At 37.8% G+C, this 18,910-nt stretch overlaps 1 protein-coding gene across 2 annotated transcripts in view; it reads left to right on the top strand.

The window, feature by feature from the left end:
• Positions 1–18,910, top strand: part of CFAP44 (cilia and flagella associated protein 44) — a 151,235-nt gene that overhangs the window by 4,152 nt on the left and 128,173 nt on the right. Inside the window, exons 2-7 of one of the 2 annotated variants that reach the window (XM_040484520.1) lie at positions 3,050–3,125; positions 3,225–3,329; positions 7,976–8,131; positions 8,668–8,827; positions 12,711–12,873; positions 17,403–17,505. In XM_040484520.1, coding sequence (XP_040340454.1) covers positions 3,230–3,329; positions 7,976–8,131; positions 8,668–8,827; positions 12,711–12,873; positions 17,403–17,505 — 682 coding nt within the window. In that variant the 5' untranslated portion in view covers positions 3,050–3,125; positions 3,225–3,229. The remainder of the gene's footprint in view (positions 1–3,049; positions 3,126–3,224; positions 3,330–7,975; positions 8,132–8,667; positions 8,828–12,710; positions 12,874–17,402; positions 17,506–18,910) is intronic. The other variant, XM_040484519.1, reaches the window with a different exon arrangement.

Here is an 18,910-nt window from a genome sequence, read left to right as displayed (position 1 = left end):
AGGAGCAGAGAGAGAGAATCCCAAGTAGGCATCTCACTGACAGTGTGGAGCCCGATGTGGGGATTGATCTCATGAACTGTGAAGTCATGACCTGAGCCGAAACCAAGAGTTGGATGTTTAACCAATTAAGCCACCCAAGTGCCCCCAAAACTATGAGATTTAAGTCATTGAGAAGTACATGACCTACCACTGCTGGCTTTGAAGGGGGCCATGAGCCACGTGGCCTCTGGAAGCTTAGAACAACTCCTAGCCTATAGTCAACAAGGAAACAGGGACTTTAGTCCTACAACCATATGGAACTGAATTCTGCCAACAACCTAAATAAGCCTAGAAATAGATTTTCCCCAGAGCCTTCAGAACTGAAGGCAGCTCTGCCAACACTTTGTTTCTGACCTTGTGAGATTCTGGGAAGCAGCGAACTGTGCCTAGATTTCTGACCCCCAAAAGTGTGAGGTAAGAAATGGGTGTTATTTTAAGCTGCTAACTTTGTATGGTGGCAATAGGAAACCAGAGCAGAACCTGTTTATAGACTGAAATGTTATTGAAATTTGCAGACTAAAAGTTGTCTTTTGGTTCTTAATTGACTAGCAACAATAGAATATCAGTTGACTTTTGTCAGTAAACCCAATGATTGCTTTGCTCTGCTTATTTGGAGCCTGCATCACATGACAACTTAGAGGATAGTTTACTTTTTTATTTTTTTTTATTTTTATTTTTTAATTTATTTTTTAATTTTTTTTTCAACGTTTTTTATTTATTTTTGGGACAGAGAGAGACAGAGCATGAACGGGGGAGGGGCAGAGAGAGAAGGAGACACAGAATTGGAAACAGGCTCCAGGCTCCGAGCCATCAGCCCAGAGCCCGACGCGGGGCTCGAACTCACGGACCGCGAGATCGTGACCTGCCTGAAGTCGGACTCTTAACCGACTGCTCCACCCAGGCGCCCCAGAGGATAGTTTATTTTTATTGAAATAATTTAAATGTTGTTTTTTTTATCAAGGATATCTTTAGATATATAGTCAGCCTTCATTCGGGACTTTCTAGTCAGCCTCGGATCTGGAGCAGTAGTTTAGAGAAGTGTATTCGAAGACTGTCATAAAAGAGAATTGTCAACTTCTTTTTCTTAGATTGTAAAGTATTTAAGGTCAAGGGCTCTATATTGCTCATTTTTGTATCCTCCGCAGTGACTAGAATACCATTTGCATATAAATGTGCTCAGTAGTTTTAAGAATTGAATTGGTTTACATTATGAAGAACCTTGAAATGGAGGGAGAAAATGGCATTTAGGTATGTTTGTAGCTACTACCTAAAGAAATTTACTCAAGGTGTATGATAATCTGCAACCAAGCTGCAATAACCAATATGACCTTACCATATCAATTTTTAAAAATTCTTTATTATAATTAAATATTTATTTTCAAATCATCAACTCGTATAAATGTAGAAAGCAGTCTGCATATCCAATCTGGAAGGGAAGGGAAATTCACTGGATCATTGGATTTGGATTTTAAAGATCTTGCTATGTAAAATGTTTCTATCATTTGACTCCTACACACCTCCCAACCCCAGTAGGCATGTGTTTCACAATCAGGTGAGAGGAAGGAAGGAAGAAAGGGAAGAAGGAAGAAAGAAGAAAGGGAGAACAACTTAAAAAAAAAAAAAGGAACACACAGACATACTTTTTGAAAAGTAAAATATCATCTTAATAACACAGCAAAATGGCTCCAAAGTACTAAACACAAAATTTAATAACATACGTGTCATTTTAAGACCTATCTTTCCTGATAATAGCTTTTAAGGAAAACATTTAGACCCTGCTCTATTGTCCCCCAAATCAAGACAGGGCATCATTATGATGTCACTGCCGAAAACAGATGGAATGACCCCCAAGGTCCAAAGGAAGAGAGGTGGGGTTCATACTGCACTCTCAGCTGACCATGTGGTGTGTATCCTATCTGCTCTGGGCATCCAGTCTTTTTTCAGAGACCAGGAAGGGATAAAGATGCACTAGTTCAGTTAATTTTCATAGCAGCCTTGTAAGCCTTGTAAGTTGTTTCTTCTTCGTTTCCATTTACAACTGAGGAATTAACGTAAAGGATTATTAGCTAGTAATATGGCAAAACTGAGATTCAAACCTGAAATGAACCACAAAATCTGATTCAAATAGAGCTGTCAGCCATGCCATAACAGAATGTTGAGGAAATACGTGACGTTTAGTGTGGAGAAGCAAAGACCTTAGAAGGAAGATAGAGCAGTTGCTTTCAAAGATGTAAGGAAGTGCAACTGAGAGAGCACAGGGAAAACCTGCTTTGCCACTCCCCTCCTTAAAACCTTAAGGTGGCTTTCAGTTGCTATAGAAATAAGTTCTAAACTTCTTAGCAAAACCTTAGAGATAGTTCTACAATCTGCTACCGACTTCCTCCTCACCATCCATTTCACTCTCCCACTCCACAACAGATTGCTTTCAGCCCTTCACAGACACAACCCTCTCTCTGAACTTCCCCCTGCCTAAAACACCCTTTCCAATCTATGCCTGGTCAACCTTTACTCACCACCTCTTCCTTAACCCCAGGACATGATTTAATCATCTGGCTAGGCATGCCTACAGGACCCTATTCTTTCCTTTTTGTAGCACTGATTGCATTTTAATTGCTCATTTAATATCTTTCTTTCTAAAGAACAAGTTCCACAAAGTTAGGAATCACATCTCTAGTTCAGTACTGTAATTTAGTGCCTACTGTAAGACTTGATACATAGCAGGTGCCCTGAACAAATATTTTTTAATTGAAATTAATTAGTAACACCAGGGGGAATAAATGATGGGAAGAGGAAATGGAGGCATGAGCCAAAAAAAAACCCAACAACAACAACAACAACAAAAAAAAAACAAAACAAAACAGGTGGCAGAGGTTTAACTTTAATGATGGAATATTCTGAGGAAACATGGACTGGCGTGACATTTCACTGTGGACTTCTGAAAAACCAGAGGGAACCGTGGTAAGTTTGCCTAGAGAAAGGGACTAGCTGACTATATTCTGCCATTCTGCAGGTCTCTGCTGGCTGCTCTCCGTCCTCCTGGTGAAGTCATCTCAGATACTGTGCATGCATAGTGATCAACACACATGGTATTTGGTGCTGGTGGAATTTGTTAGGTGAGAAATATCTGTAAAGGACTTTTATTTTATAGCTGTGTCTCTTTCTTTGTCTCCATTTTGTGCTTACAGGGGAAATGAAGGAACCAGGTGATCAAGACACTGATGGGGGGAAATTAGATGGATCAAAGAGTGATGGAAGGCAGTCTCCGAGCTCCTCTAAATCTGCATCAAGATGTAAGTAAAGATTATAATATACCCTTAGGCTTTTACTAAATTTAGGTAAAACCATTTTTAAAGAGTTTTTAAGTTTATACAACAGAAATGGTTTACTTGCTTCGTTCTATTGTTAAATTCTAAGTTCTTTAAGAGGGCAGAGACTGTGTTTTAACCATTTAATCTCCAGAGCCTGACACATAGAAGTTACTATCATCTCTGTGTTGATAATGATCTCTCTGCAAATCTGGTCTTGCTCTCTCCTGTGAGTCTTTACTGAACTTTTCTAATACAGTATAGTAGAAAGAGCTGGACTTTAGGTTTGAGGCCTGGGTCTACCACTTAGAGACACTTGATCTGGAATAAACTATTTTACCTCTTTGAGCCTCAATTTTCTCACCCATTAAGATGATAATTGTGAGTAGTTTGAGGATTAAATTGGATAACATATGTAGAAGAATATCATATACTGCAAATAAAACAGAAATACCCTGATACCAAAACCAGACAAAGACATTAAAGAAGAAGAAAACTTCAGACCAATATCCCTGACGAAACTAGACGTGGAAATCCTCAACAAAATATTAGCAAACCACATTCAGTAATACCTTAGAAGAATCATTCACCAGGATCAAGTGGGATTTATTCTCAGGATGTAAGGATGATTCAATATTTGCAAATCAATTAATGTGATACATCATATTAATAAAATAAAGGATGAAAATCATATGAATACCTTAATAGATGCAAAAAAGCATTTGACATCCAGAATCCAACATCTCTCAACAAACTGGGCTTAGAGAGAACATATCTCCACATAATAGAGGCCATGTATGAAAAAAATCCGTGGCTAACATCATATTCAATGGTGAAAAACTGAGAGCTTTTCCTGTAAGATCAGGAACAGGATGAGGATGTCCACTCTCACCTCTTTTATTCAACATAGTACTGGAAGTCCTAGCCACAGAAATTATACAAGAAAAAGAAATAAGAGACATCTATATTGGTAAGGAAGAACTCAAATGGTCACTATTTGCAGATAACATGATACTATACATAGAAAGCCCTAAAGATTTCACAAAAAAACTTTTAGAAGTAAAAAATGAATTCAGTAAAGTGGCAGGATGAAAAATTAATACCCATAAATCAATTGTGTTTCTATACACTAATAATAAAATAGTAGAGAAATTAAGAAAATAGTCCCATTTACAATTACACCAAAAAGAATAAAATACCTAGGAATAAACTTAACCAAGAAGGTAAAAGACCTGTACTTTGATAAGTATAAAACATTGATGAAAGAAATTGAAGAAAACTCCAACAAAAGGAAAGATATGCCAGACTCTTGGATTGAAAGAATTAATATTGTTTAAATGTCTACATTATCCAAAACATTTTATAGATTCAGTGTAATTGCTATCAAAATACCAACAGCATTTTTCACAGAACTAGAACAAAAAATCCTAACATTTGTAAGGAACCACAAAAGACCTTGAATAGTCAAATCAATCTTGAAAAGAAGAAAGCTGGAGGTATCAATTCCAGATTTCAAGATATACTACAGTAATCAAAACAGTATGTTACTGCCACCAAAATAAACACATAGATTAATGGAACAGAATAGAGACCAGATATAAACCCATGCTTTTATGGTCAATTAATCTGTGATAAGGGCAGCAAGGATAGACAATGGGGAAAACACAGTCTTTTCAATGAATGGTGCCAGGAAAACTGGACAGCTACATGCAAAAGAAGGAAACTATACCACTTTCACTTTCTTACACCATACACAAAAATGAACTCAAAATGGATTAAAGACCTAAATGTGAGACCTCAAACAATAAAATTCCCAAAAGAAAATAGAGACAGTAATTTCTTTGACATCAGCCATGGCAACGTTTTTCTAGGTATGTCTCCTAAGGCAAGGGAGACAAAAGCAAAAATAAACTATTGGGGCTATATCAAAATAAAAAACTTTTGCAGAGCAAAGGACACCATCAAGAAAATCAAAAGGCAACCCACTGAATGGGAGAAGATATTTGCAAATGATATATCCAATAAAGGATTAATTTCTGAAATATATAAGGAATTATACAACTTAACACACAAAAAAACCCAAAACAACCTGAAGACCTCAATATTTTTCCAAAGAAGGTATACAGATAGCCAACAGATACATGAAAAGATGCTCAATATCACTCATCATGAAGGAAATGCAAATCAAAACCACAATGAGATAGCTCCTCACACCTGTCAGAATGGCTAGACTCAAAAAGATAAGAAACAAGTGTTGGCAAGGATGTGGAGAAAAAGGAAGCCTTGTGCACTGTTGGTAGAAACATAAATTGTTACAGCTACTGTGGAAAACACTATGGAGATTCTCTCCACGGAGATTCTCAAAAATTAAGAATTGAAATACTTATGATCCAATAATTCTACTACTGGGTATTTACCCAAAGAAACCAAAAATACTAATTTGAAAAGATCTATGCATGCCTATTTTTATTGCAGAATCATTTACAATAGCCAAGATATGGAAGCAACCCAAGTGTCCATTGATAGAGGAATAGATAGAGAAGATGTGATACACGCGCGCACACACACACACACACACACACACACACACTGGAATATTACTCAGTCATAAAAGATGAGATCTTGCCATTTACAACAACATGGATGAACCTAGGGGGTATAATGCCAAATGAAATAAGTTAGAGAAAAACAAAGATCATATGGTTTCATTTATATGTGAAATCTAAAAAGAAAACAAATGAATAAACAAAAAGAAGAATCAGGTGATCATATGATTACTATAGCTACAAGGTATAATTTAATGTCTTATTTAAATCTTATGAATTTGAATGTTTTTAACACTAACTTTTCCCAGTAAGGTCCATTATGAAACCAGAAAGTAAATGAATAAATAAAAAGCAGAATCAGACCTATAAATATTGAGAACAAACTGATGGTTGCCAGAAGGGAAGTGGGTGGGGCATGGGCAAAATGGGTGAAGGGGAGTGGGAGATACAGGCTTTCAGGTTTGGAATGAGTAAGTCACAGGAATAAGTCACAAAAGGCATAGCATAAGGAATACAGCCAATGATATTGTAATGGCATTGTATGGTGACAGATGGTAGCTATATTTGTGATGAGCATAACATATAAAATTGTTGAATCACTTTGTTGTACACCTGAAACTAATGTAACACTGTATGTCAACTATACTAAAAAAAAAAATAGAATAAAATGTGAGGAATTGTGTAAAAGAATTTTTAAAAAATGGCTTGCTCTTTCTGACAGGGCATCATGGTGTTAGGTGTCATAGGGGAGTCTTGACTTTTGTAGCTCTAATCCTAAATACAGTTTCAGAAATATAATTTTGATTATTCACCTAGAGGAGACCAGGTCCTGGGGAAATCAGTTCATTCACAAAATTGACATTACACTATTTCAATGTATCTGAGACATATCTGGTAAATCCATGATTTCTCCATATCATGTTTTATTTGAGGTGTTTATCTCCTCTTGCTTGGACTCAAGCCTTTCTGTTCAAGTCTCTCTCCATACCACCACTATAATTATCTTTCCAAAAAACATGGTTATATCACTGTCTTCAAAACTGTTAGTCTGCTTCTTTCTTGATTTTCCATTTCCACTTTTCTCCACTCCCTAATTTCTGACCCAGGATTGTCTACCTTTTGGTGTCCAGTCCTTTGCAGCATTTTCCTAGATGGATGGATTTAATAATAATGACCCTTTGTCTAGCACTGCCTCAGGATCTTCCCTTCTATGTCAGATCCTTACAGGGGATGGCCTGTCAAGTGTGGCCTGACCTTGCACTCAGCTCATAAATTAGTTCATATATTGTGGTTCTTAGTATCCCAAATGATAACCTGAAGTAATTTACTGGTATCCTGAAACCCTTTTTCTTGGTCCTGTGAGAAGAGGTATCTCTTCTGGTTTGGCCACATTCCTGATAGCTCCCCCATGCACGTTTTTGGTTTTTTTTTGTTTTTTTTGATTTTTTTTTTGCCTGGAGACCTGACCCTGTTCTCAGGCTTGCTAAAATATGAGCAACTTCTTACCCTTTGGAATTCTCATGCAGAGTGAACCAGTTTCCGGGTTGTCCACTAAGTAGAGAGATTAAAGTTGACTCTTCCCATACTCAACAAGAGGTAGAGTTTCTCCATTTGGTAATAGAATGATTTTGGTTTTGCTAATTTTCTCTATTGTTTGCTTGCCTTTTATTTGGTTGATTCTTGCTTTTATTTTTATTATTTCTATGACTTCTATTTTCTTTTTTGCTTTTTCTAGATTCTTGAGGTCTGAGTTTTGACTTTTCTTCTTTTCTTATATGTACAAAAACTATAAATTTCCCTCTAACCATAGCCTTAGCTGCATTCCACAAATTTGGATATGTTATATTTTAATTATCACTTCAAAATATTTAATTTAAAATATTTTTAAATTTCTTTGTTGGTTTCTCCTTGATCCACACATTATTTTTAAATGTTTGATTTCCAAATATTTGTAGGTTTTCCAGATCTTATCACAGTTTATTTTTAATTTACTTCTGTTGTGATCAGAATATATGAGCTACTTTGGAAATAAGGAAATGTTGAATTCAAGATTTAGAAATTATTAAAACAAATTACTTTTAATAGCTGCTATGAAAGAGGATTACAAATTTTTAGAAGATGCCACAGAAGAAACATTTACCGAAGGGAGAGAATCACGTTTAGGCGATGATGATTATTCTATGGAACAATTGGAAGGAAGTTCAAGTTCATTTCAAGATGACTATGTGGAAAGCATTGGAGGTAAGTGTTATTAGTTTCCTATCAGTAATTGTCACTGTTTTAAAGACAAATTGCCCAAAATGAACAGTTATAAATCCATAGAAATAAACATTTTCAGGATATTTTTCAGTGATAAAAGTAAGAGCTTGGAACATATTCTAATAGGGTAGCATCTCTGGAGCTGTAGATTACACTGAGGATCACATACAGGAAGGACTCTCATACTTGGTTTTCTGGGGGGTAGGATGACCTCAGGAGTGCTCTACCCCAGATTAGTGAATTATAACTCTCCCTTGGAACTGATTGGGAGTTGCTGTTTGAGACTGCAAAACCATGACCAGAGTTCAGCATGCACCCTTTGTTGATTTCTCTTCCTCCCAAGCACAGAGCCATGTTGGTTCCTCTTCCCATGCTCACTGGTGGGTAGCATCCCATGTTCAGGCCACTTGTAGTACTGCTAGAGTATTGCGGGGTACGTATATTCCTCCTGTCTTTGTGAAATACAATTTTAGGACTCACCAGATGTTCTTTTTATTTAAAATATTTTATTTTTTTAGAATCTCGGTATATGGAAACCCCAGCTCCAGACTCAGAAAGGGCAGAGGAGGAAGTTAAGAAGAAAATATCAGAAAACTTCTTCTATGATTATGCAGAGCTGATTTCGATGCCTTTTGTGACTCCGGATTCGAACATACCACTGGATCTTCTCACACTTGTGTATCCACTCCAGTTACATATGTATAATTTTTGGATTTCAACTTCTTAGGTCAGGGATCGGCAAACTGTAGCCCGTGGACCAAATCTGGCCTCTGGTCTATTTTCCTAAATAAAGTTTTATTGGAACACAGCAATTCTCACTCATTTTCGTTTTATCTGTGGCTGCCATCACACTACAAGGGCAGAATTAAGTAGTTATAACAGAAGTCACCTGGCCCACAAAGCCTAGAATATTTACTATCTGGCCCTTTATAGAAAAAGTTTGCCGATCCCTGTCTTAGGTAATTCTAAGAAGCTTGGCCCTTAGAGAAGCTGAGATAGAAATACGGGACCTTAATTTAAACTAACCTTTTGTTGATGCTAAGTAACCATAAAGAGAAATGATACTTTTCTGGCTGTTCTCTTATGAGACATGATGTAAAGGAGATCAAAAGGCCTCTTATCCTGGTTTACATCCTCTACCAGGCTGGCATCCCTTTCTCAATGCCTACCAAGTTAAAATCATTGATTTCTTAAAACACTGATCCAATTGTCAGACATTAGTACTTACACATTATTTATCAGATGAGTATCAGAGAAGACAACCCTGAGGAAATAGGGCACAAAATAACACACTTTAATTGGTCTGGAGAATAAGAGTTCATGAAGAATTGTAAAGGTGGGGATGATTAACAAGGGGATTTAGGGTTTGCTGTCACTGTGTGATGTTAGGTTTGTAAGGTGGTTAGTTAGGAAAATATTTCCATTAATGCTCTTGGCTAGCAGTTTGGTATGCCTGCCTTCAGATGACCACATGGCCTGAAACACTGACTGGCCTCTTATAAAAGTGTGCTTAAAGAGGAGGGTGGTGTACTCACTGACTCAGTTTTGCTTCTCATATAAAAATAGAACATGTTATTATAGCTTCTGTTTCAATCCCAGGTGTAACTAGAACTAATTCACCTTATACTAATTCACTAATAACCTGGAATTTTCTCTTTTGAGGACTTCTTTTGTATATGTCATCTTTGGACAAGTTGCTGATAGAAGTTATGCTGTTGCCTTCCTTCTAGCCTATTTGTTTCAAATGAGGTGGTTTTAGCAGTCACCTGGAAGATTTTCCTGAAATACACATGTTCTGATACCTTTCCTGGACCAACTGCATCATTTCTGTGTGTAGAGGGACTTGGGCACATGTAGTCTGAAAAAGTTTACCAAGTACTTTTGATTGTGTTGCCTTCTCCCAGCCCCCAACACTGGAGACTTGTTGCTCCAGGATACAGGGATCTCTGTATTAGAGAGATATGCTGCGATTCCAGATAATAGAGTCAGAGTGACCTTGACTTTTGACTCGATATATGAATTACCTCTACTGATGCTGGATGAGTGGCTGTATCTGCTATAGACTTTTCATGAACACTTTCAAAGCCAAGGAAGTCACAAATTCTGGATAGCTCACATTATTAGCTCTTGCAGGCCTTGAATCAAAAGCTGCCTCTCTGGAACATCTTGCATTAGACAGTTCTACTCTCCAGGGTTGGAACAAATATGATCTCTATTTCTTGTGAGAAGCTCCAAGGAGAAATTAGCTGTCATGTATCCCCTACACAATCCTTTATATTTTATTAATTCAATTGAGTCAACTTCAGTTTCAAAGTTCAGTGTCTTATAAGTCAAGAAATGTGTCATGTATTACATATTACCTAAACCATAGCATAATTTATACAAGATGTATTTAAACACGATTTTAAAGTGAGGGTCCTAGATGCTCATGAACAGACAGTGAAGGCCCTGGGTCTCAGATAGGAAGTTAAGAAAATGCAAACCAGAAGACAGGATGGGATAAAGCAGAAAGGAGTTGAAGGTATAGCAGAACACAATTTAACATCTTAAAAGCTCTGGTTAGGGGATCCGCTGTCGTTTGGGGTTAAAAGGGAAGGATCAGACTCTAGTTATACATTAATTAATTCATTAATTAATGCATCCAAGAAATGTTTATTGAATGCCTCACAGGCTCAAGACACTGCACTAGGCATTCTAGGAAGTAGAGATGAGCTATGAGAAGAAGCAGGTTGTAATTTGGAGGGGGAGAGTTTGGGAAGTTACAGTCTCACCCATTCTGCATTTGAAAGGGCCTTTGATCAGAACAGCAGCAGGTCAAAGGGAGTCCTACTCTACCCTGAAATTAGAGATGTTAATACCAGATAAGTGATCACATGCCTGATTCCCAACTGTCACCCAAGACAGTGAAGAGATGGTAGCCCATTTCTACTCTCAGTTATCGACACACTATTAGCCCTCCAAGTGTTACACTGGCACTGGGAAAAGAGGAAGGAAGAGGAGGAAAGAAAGGTGAGAGCAGCAGTTTGGGGAAAGGGAAAAGGAAGGTAGGTGAAACTTCCTGCCCATACCAGGAAGATAAGGAGCATGTGGATCCCATTCTTTATTTGTAAGGAGGCCTCAGTACCCATGAGGTCTGAATAGCTTCATCAAGATCTTTGGATCACATGTTCATTTGCATTTCTTTTTTTTTAAGTTTTAAGTTTGTTTGTTTGCTTATTTATTTATTTAGAGAAAGAGACAGCATGAACAGGAGAGGAGCAGAGAGAGAGAGAGAGACAGAATCTCAAGCAGGTTCTCCTCCCTGTCAGTGTGGAGCCCGACATGGGGCTCAAACCTACAAACTGTGAGATCATGACCTGAGCTGAAACTGAGAGTTGGATGCTTAATTGACTGAGTCACCCAGAAATTATATATAAAAATTAATTTTAGGTGTTCGTGTCTTTAGTGAGTTGATAAAATTCCTTTTTCTTGAACAGATAAAAAAGCCGTGAAATGTTCTGTCTCTTTTTCAATTTAACTCTTAGGCAATGAGGTAGGTATAGTTATGTATAGTTGGTTAATAGTTTGTATAAACCTCACAATTCAAATTGCATTAATTAAAATTTTCTCCTTTTTTACATTCTATATATTCTTGTTAATAATTCTACATAGTTTTTTCTCTAAAAATATTCACTTACAAATAAAAATAATCCTCTAAAATGAGAATTTATTTTTTTTAAGCAAGGGCAAAAAATAAAGATTTCTCCAATGATCCTTTAACTTTTGTGTTCAACAGTGAACTCTTAGAAAATAAGAAACCATCTACTTAAGATATACTATGTAATATGTTTCTTTTGCAAACTATAATGTTTTGATAGATTAACCTCATTTAACTTACTTATTACATTTATATCTTAGGTTATATTAATTTGAACTTGAACTTGAATTAATTCGAACAATGTACATTTAAAAGATGTCTTATAAAAACTTCGATTATTTTAACCTTTATTTTGAATTAGTGCAGATTTACTGTATGGCATTAATATGCACACACACACACACACACACACACACACACTCATCTATACACCTATACATATTAATGCACTCAGAAAAGAAATGTTAGCATATTTATTATATATACTTATATACCATATACTGTTTAGTCCATTTTCATAATTCATATGAATTAAATTTCAATTATATTTATGTAGATTTATTACAATATGTAATATTACTGGTGTTTCAGGATTTCAAAACATGTCAGAATTTTAAACAGCTGGTCTTTCAACATCAAGAGGCCTTTTTGATACTTTTACTTTTATAAAATTAATCTGCTTTCAGGATTTCCCTGGGAAAATTAAAATATTGACTAAATCAGAGTATGAGGATTTTCACTTAATTTGAAAGCAAGGTTGCATTAGTGATAAAAAACTCTGAGTTTCAAAGTAAAATGCAACTACTTCAACACTGAGTCTTTATTAAAGGGCACAGAGTTTAAAAACATATTTATTACATTGTTTTTCCTGTCTCTAGAATGGTTACTTTGTGTCACTTCTTTTCCTTAACAATATTCTCTCAGTCATTCCTTTGGTTATGACTGTAGAAAGCGGGCCAACCTAAAACTTCTGGACAGCAGTACTGTGATGTACATAGCTGGGAACCAGCTGATCCTTTTGAATTTGAAAACCAAGGAACAGATCTACCTGCGAAGTAGCAGTGGTAGAGGAATTGGTGTTATTGGGGTAGGCTGTTAGCGACTTCCTAAAAAAATTCCATCCTTTTGTTTGTTTCTTCTGTGGACCAGCCAGGCTGTTAGATGCCAATACCATGGGCAGGATGCCATAATTGCAGGAGATGCAATTCTAAGGCATTTTCAAGTCAACAATTGCAACCACTCCATTCGTTGACATTGTCTCTGTGCAGTATCATACTATCACGTTAATAATACTATCATTTTACCAATACTTATGTTGCAGATAAGGACACTGGGGCTAAAAGAGGGTAAGTGGCTTCCCACAGTCATCAAGTTTTTACATATTAATGCTATGTTGCTATTCTGCAAAAATACTCAAATGAATGGCACAGATGATAATTTAAATAATAAATAGAGATAAGTGCCAGATAAGATATAAGTATATGGTTGCACATTAAGAGATCAAGTATAGATTGTACGTTCAATAATTTTGAGAAGTTGACAGAAGGACTTGTATGTGATTTGAGGCTGTCTCTTCCTTCCTCTTCAGGTGCCTGTCTCCATCAGTCACCTTTTTTCTTGTACCTTCAGCCTCTACTTTCTTAGGGTTTTCATCCTCAGCATTAAAGCACACTAAATCAACTTGTTTTCATCTTAAAAGTCTCCTCTCTAACCATGTATTCTCTTTACACTGACTTTTGATCTTCCCTTCAAAGCCAAGCTTCTGCTGTCTTTTTCCCTATCACCGCACTGAAATTGCCCTTACTAAAGTGACCAATCGCCCTGAATAGCCAAATCTGAAGAATACCTTTCTAACTGTATCTTATCTGACCTCTCAATAGCAATTGGCCCCATGATTGCGCTTTTATCTTGATGACCTTTTGCTTTTTACTCTGATCCTTAAAAGTAGTTGATCCTTAAAAGTCCCTAGATCTCCTCTCATCAATAACAGCCTGAGAAGCACATCTTGGTGTCTTTAGAGTCATGAGAGGGCACCTGTTCAGATTAGGCTGTGTGAAACACGGAGAGGAGGAGAAATGAGCAGGATTTGGGGCTCATACAAGCTACACTTCCGTAGCAGACATTCAAAGGGTTTTTAGAAGGATCATGAGCCAAATAGAAGTCTGCCCTGCTCTTGCCCTGCCTGTCAGGTGTGAGCAGCCCATTCAGAACTAGAAGGTGAAGGGTGACATCACCGTACCCTGTGGAGGTGGAGGGCTTCTGGCAGAAAGGCTGATGCAGCTCCAACAGAGAGACTGGGCCAAGCTAGCAGGGAGTAGTGGGAAATGCTCTTGAGTAGACTAGATGGTAGGGTAGCTTACCTGGTAGGATATTTAGATTAGAAGTGGAGATGAGTGGAGAGGTTTGGAAGATTCTTGCTCTGAGAAGCAAAGCAGGAAGATGAACGGGAATGGAGAAGGTAAGGAAAATCAGAGATCCACAAATAGAACTTAGACTGGCTACGGAAACAGGAAATGGTGCGATGGAAGGGTGAAGGAGAGTCTCATGTTTCTGTCTTCCTTGATCATCTATGTATATATAGCAGGCGTAAATAGTAAAGTCCCTGTCCTCAGCAAGAATTTATTATACTACATTGTGAGTCCAACACTAACTCAGAACATGCAGGGATTTAAGTGAAGAAGCGTTCGTGACCTCTATGAATTCAAAGAGTTCAAAATCCATCCAAAGAGACAGGAGTCATATCAAAAAGCAGAAAAACCAAAAAACTGGAGGCATAAAAGTACATGATCCTGTGTCACCAGCTGTGTGCAAACACAGGCCTAGCATTAGGGTCACAGGTTCCATGGAGGGAAGTCAGTCAGGGGCCACTCTGAGGTGTCCTGAGCCCTGAGGTCCACATCATCTGCAGAGTATGGAGAAATGGGGAACTATCACTTGTTTTTCTATCACTTTACGGCCAATAGTAGTTTTGAAGTTTCTATTTTGTTATACAATAAGTTGGCCTGAGGTCAGTAGTTAAAGGTGTATTGTGGTCAAGAATGTTAATCCTAATCCTCATCCACGCCTGGACTCTGGGCAGTTGTATGTCCACAGGGACTTTTCTCGGAGTGTGTTGAAGCCTGGATAGTGGTGGGGATTTTCCTCAACTGGCCTTGTCGGTTCATTCTTTCTGAAATAGTTATCTATTGTGGATGAGAAACACTCTCGCAAGGCAATGGGAAATCTATGAGAAATGTGTTCTGGGGGCATATCAACTGTCAGAAAAGATAGGGTGAATCTGTATGTTGAGTATAAAGTAAATGACTCATTAGTTCCTAATAATAATTAGTTCCTAACAATATTAGTTCCTAATAATTAGTTCCTTATTAGTTCCCCACTAAAAATAAAACACCAAACTCAACCCCACACAGCTTCTGATCTGAAAGGGCTGAAACTTTTTCACTTACTATAGGCAAGATGCAGAAGAGCAAAAGATTTGCCCGAATTCTCATTCAAATTTCTGCGACCACATATCCTATACAATATTCTCCCATAAATAGGCATCTAGAAAAACATACCTTAACACATTTCCCCCTAAGTTCTTGGTAGCTACTGTTTTTAATTTTTTTTAAAGATTTGTTTTTAAAAAGAGAGAGCGAGTGGGGCAGGGGCAGAAAGGGAGACAGAATCCCAAGCAGGCTCTGTTTTGTCAGTGCAGAGTCTGATGTAAGGCTTGAATTCACGCACTGTGAGATCATGACCTGAGCTGAAATCAAGAGTCGGCATTTTAACCAACTGAGCCACCCAAGTGCCCCAGTAGCCACTGTTTTTTTAGTTCCACTTTCTTTTTGGCTCCAACACCTGGCTTGAATCCTACCTCTCACATTTACCAGCTGTATGACTTCAAGTTACTTAGCTTCTCTGTGCCTATTTCGCATTGGTAAGATGGGAATGATAATGGTATTTGAACTCACAAGGTTGATGTAAAATTTAAGGGGATTAACTCATATAAAGCTTAAACAGTGTCTGGCATATAATAAGCACCCAATAAATGTTGGTTATTCTCTCACTGAGTGTCCATCCTATAAACCCAAGCCTTGTTTCAAGCTGAAGGGATGGGTGTTTACTTGACTGGAAGAATAAAAGACCAGTTGTCAGTAAGAAGACAGCTTATATAGGTCTTTTGGCCCCATGTGTAGAGAGAAGAATGTTATCTTGGGTACCAGAATTTAGAGTGCAATCCTCTAAGGGAAGCTCCTGGCCCCTAGGTATAAAATCAGGAGTTGCAAAATGGTAAGTGAAAATAAGATTCTTTTAAAATCTATTTATTTGTTTGTTTATTTATTTATTTTGAGAGAGACTACACAAGCAGGGGAGGGGCAGAGAGAGGGAGAGAGAGAGAGAGAGAGAGAGAGAGAGAGAGAGAATCCCAAACAGGCTCCGCACTGTCAGCACAGAACCTGATGCAGGGCTCAAACTCACAAACCATGAGATAATGACTTGAGCCTAAACCAAGTGTTGCATGCTTAATCAACTGAGCCACCTGGCACACCTGAAAATAGAATTTTATAAAGCACAATATGTGTCTTAAATAGTTTGTTTTCTTTTTTTTTTTAACGTTTATTTATTTTTGAGACAGAGAGAGACAGAGCATGAACGGGGGAGGGGCAGAGAGAGAGGGAGACACAGAATCGGAAGCAGGTTTCAGGCTCTGAGCCATCAGCCCAGAGCCGGACGCGGGGCTCGAACCCACGGACCACGAGATCGTGACCTGAGCTGAAGTCGGACGCTTAACCGACTGAGCCACCCAGGCGCCCCAAATAGTTTGTTTTCAAAACAGCCTATTTTTATTTTTAGGCTATCCATTTACTCTTCCTGCACATTGGCTTACCAATGAACAAAAATAACAAGAATAAACATATACTTCACAATTCATACGGCTGTCATTCGAAATGCTAAGCAAATAGTTTATCCACAAATATTTACTATTTTTTTCCTCTGCATCTGGCTTGGAAATATAGTATCTTTCTCACTTTTAGTAAGTTTATATCCATTTGTGGTAAATTTGTCCAAGGTGAAATTTTTTAAACCGAGATGGAACCTACTCTGGAAACATGAGTTTTTCTGTACAAAAATTTAGGTTGATTTATTTATGCAGGGTAAACAATTCATCTAACTTGGTTGTTCTCAAAGAGTGATTCCCAAGCCGGCAGCATCAGCATCACCTGGAACTTGTTAGAGACTTAAATGCAAATTTTGGGGCCCCCCCGGCCCTCAAGTACTGAGTCGGGAACTCCGGTGCTAGGGCTTACCCTCTGTGCCTTCACGAGCCCTCCCTGTGGTTCCGACACACTCTAATGATTGAGAACCACTGTTATAGCTCTCCTGATGGCAGTTAAAATAATTGCAGACGTAGAGATGACTTTATTAACAAAAGCAAAACTTAAAATGAATATTCGTAAAGGCTTCAGTTTAAATCACATCGTTACCAAGTATGTATCAGATGCCCATTTTTTTTTTTTAGTTTTCTGTTGGAGTGGATCCTAATAAATGATAAAATCACAGATACTGCATTAATAGGGCTATTTATAAGAAAATCTTCCTTTTATTATTTAAGTGAGATTTTACTTTTTATAGGTTCATCCTGATAAAACTTACTTCGCTGTCGCTGAAAAAGGAGTTTTCCCAAAGATTATCATCTATGAATATCCTTCTTTGAGGCCCTACAGAATCCTTCAAGGTGAGCCCACTACAACTTTTGAAATATTCCATGTTCAAGGTTAATGATATTCAGGGTCTTCCAGAGAAACCGAACTAGGAGACAGAAGAGAGATTTGTTTAAAGGACTTGCCTCGTGTACTTATGGGAGCTGGAAGGTCTGAAGTTTGTAGGGCAGGCTGGCAGGCTGGACGTTCTTGGGCAGGGGTTGATGCTACATGTTCAGGTAGAATTTCGTCTTCCTCAGGGAAACTTCAGTTTTGACTTTTAAGGACTTTCAACTGATTGAGGCCCACCCAGATTGAAATAACCTCACATACAATTAATCACCACCATTTTCGTGTAATTTTGTTTTCCATATAATTAATTTTAGTAGTTTTTTAAAAAGACTGCTTTTTGGAGCAGTTTCAGATTTATAGTAAAGTTAAGGGGAAGGTTCAGAGATCTTCCATATCCCTCCTCCCCCACACATACATAGCTTTCCCCATTATCAACATCACTCACCAGGTACATCATTTACTGAAGATCAGTCTACATTAGCACATCATAATCACCCAAAGTCTACAGTGTCCCTTGGGGTTTACTCCTAGTGTTGTATTCTATGGGTTTAGATAAATGTATAATGATGTATATGCATCAGTATATCATACAGTGTATTTTCACTGTCCTAAAATTCCTCTGTGTCCTGCCTATTCATAACTGTCCCCACCTTGGCCACCACTGATCTTTTTATTGTCTCCCCAGTTTTGCCTTTTCCAGAATGTCGTAGAGTTGGAATCATACAGTATGTAGGCTTCGCAGATTGACTTCTTTCACTTAGTAATATGCATTGAAGATTCCTCCCTGGCTTTTCATGGTGTGGTAGCCCATTTCTTTTTGGTGCTGAAAAATATTCCATTGCCTGGATGTACCCCAGTGTACATTTGTGTATTGAGGGACATCTTAGTTGTTTCCAAATTTTGGCAGGTTGTGAACAAAGCTGCAACAAACATCTGAGTGTAGGTTGCTTCTGTGTGAACATCAATTTTCAACTACTTTGGGTAAATACCAAGAGCATAATTACTAGATCCTATGGTAAGAGTACGTTTAGTCTTGTAAGAAACTGCCAAGCTGTCTTCCAGAGTGGCTGTACCATTTTGCTTTCCCACCAGCAACGTATGAGAGTTCCAGTTGCCCCACATCCTCATCAGCATTTGGTGTCCTCAGCGATTTGGATGTTGGCCATTCTAAATACGTGTGTAGTCGTACCTCCTTTTTTAAGTTTGTGTTTCCCCGATGACGTAGAATGTGGAGCATCTTCATATGTTTCTGTGTTATCTGCATATTTTTGGTGAGGCTACATGTTAAGGCCTTTGGCCCCTTCTGTAATTGAGTTGTTCATGTCTTATTGTTTTGTTTTAAGAGTTCTTTGCATATTTCGGATATGC

This window comes from Herpailurus yagouaroundi, unplaced genomic scaffold (assembly GCF_014898765.1).
Source record: "Herpailurus yagouaroundi ecotype Mexico unplaced genomic scaffold, PumYag 162, whole genome shotgun sequence".
In the NCBI taxonomy this organism is placed as follows: Eukaryota; Metazoa; Chordata; class Mammalia; order Carnivora; family Felidae; genus Herpailurus; species Herpailurus yagouaroundi.
The sequence above is the reverse complement of the archived record's forward strand: the minus strand, read 5'-3'. Positions and strand labels throughout refer to the sequence as shown.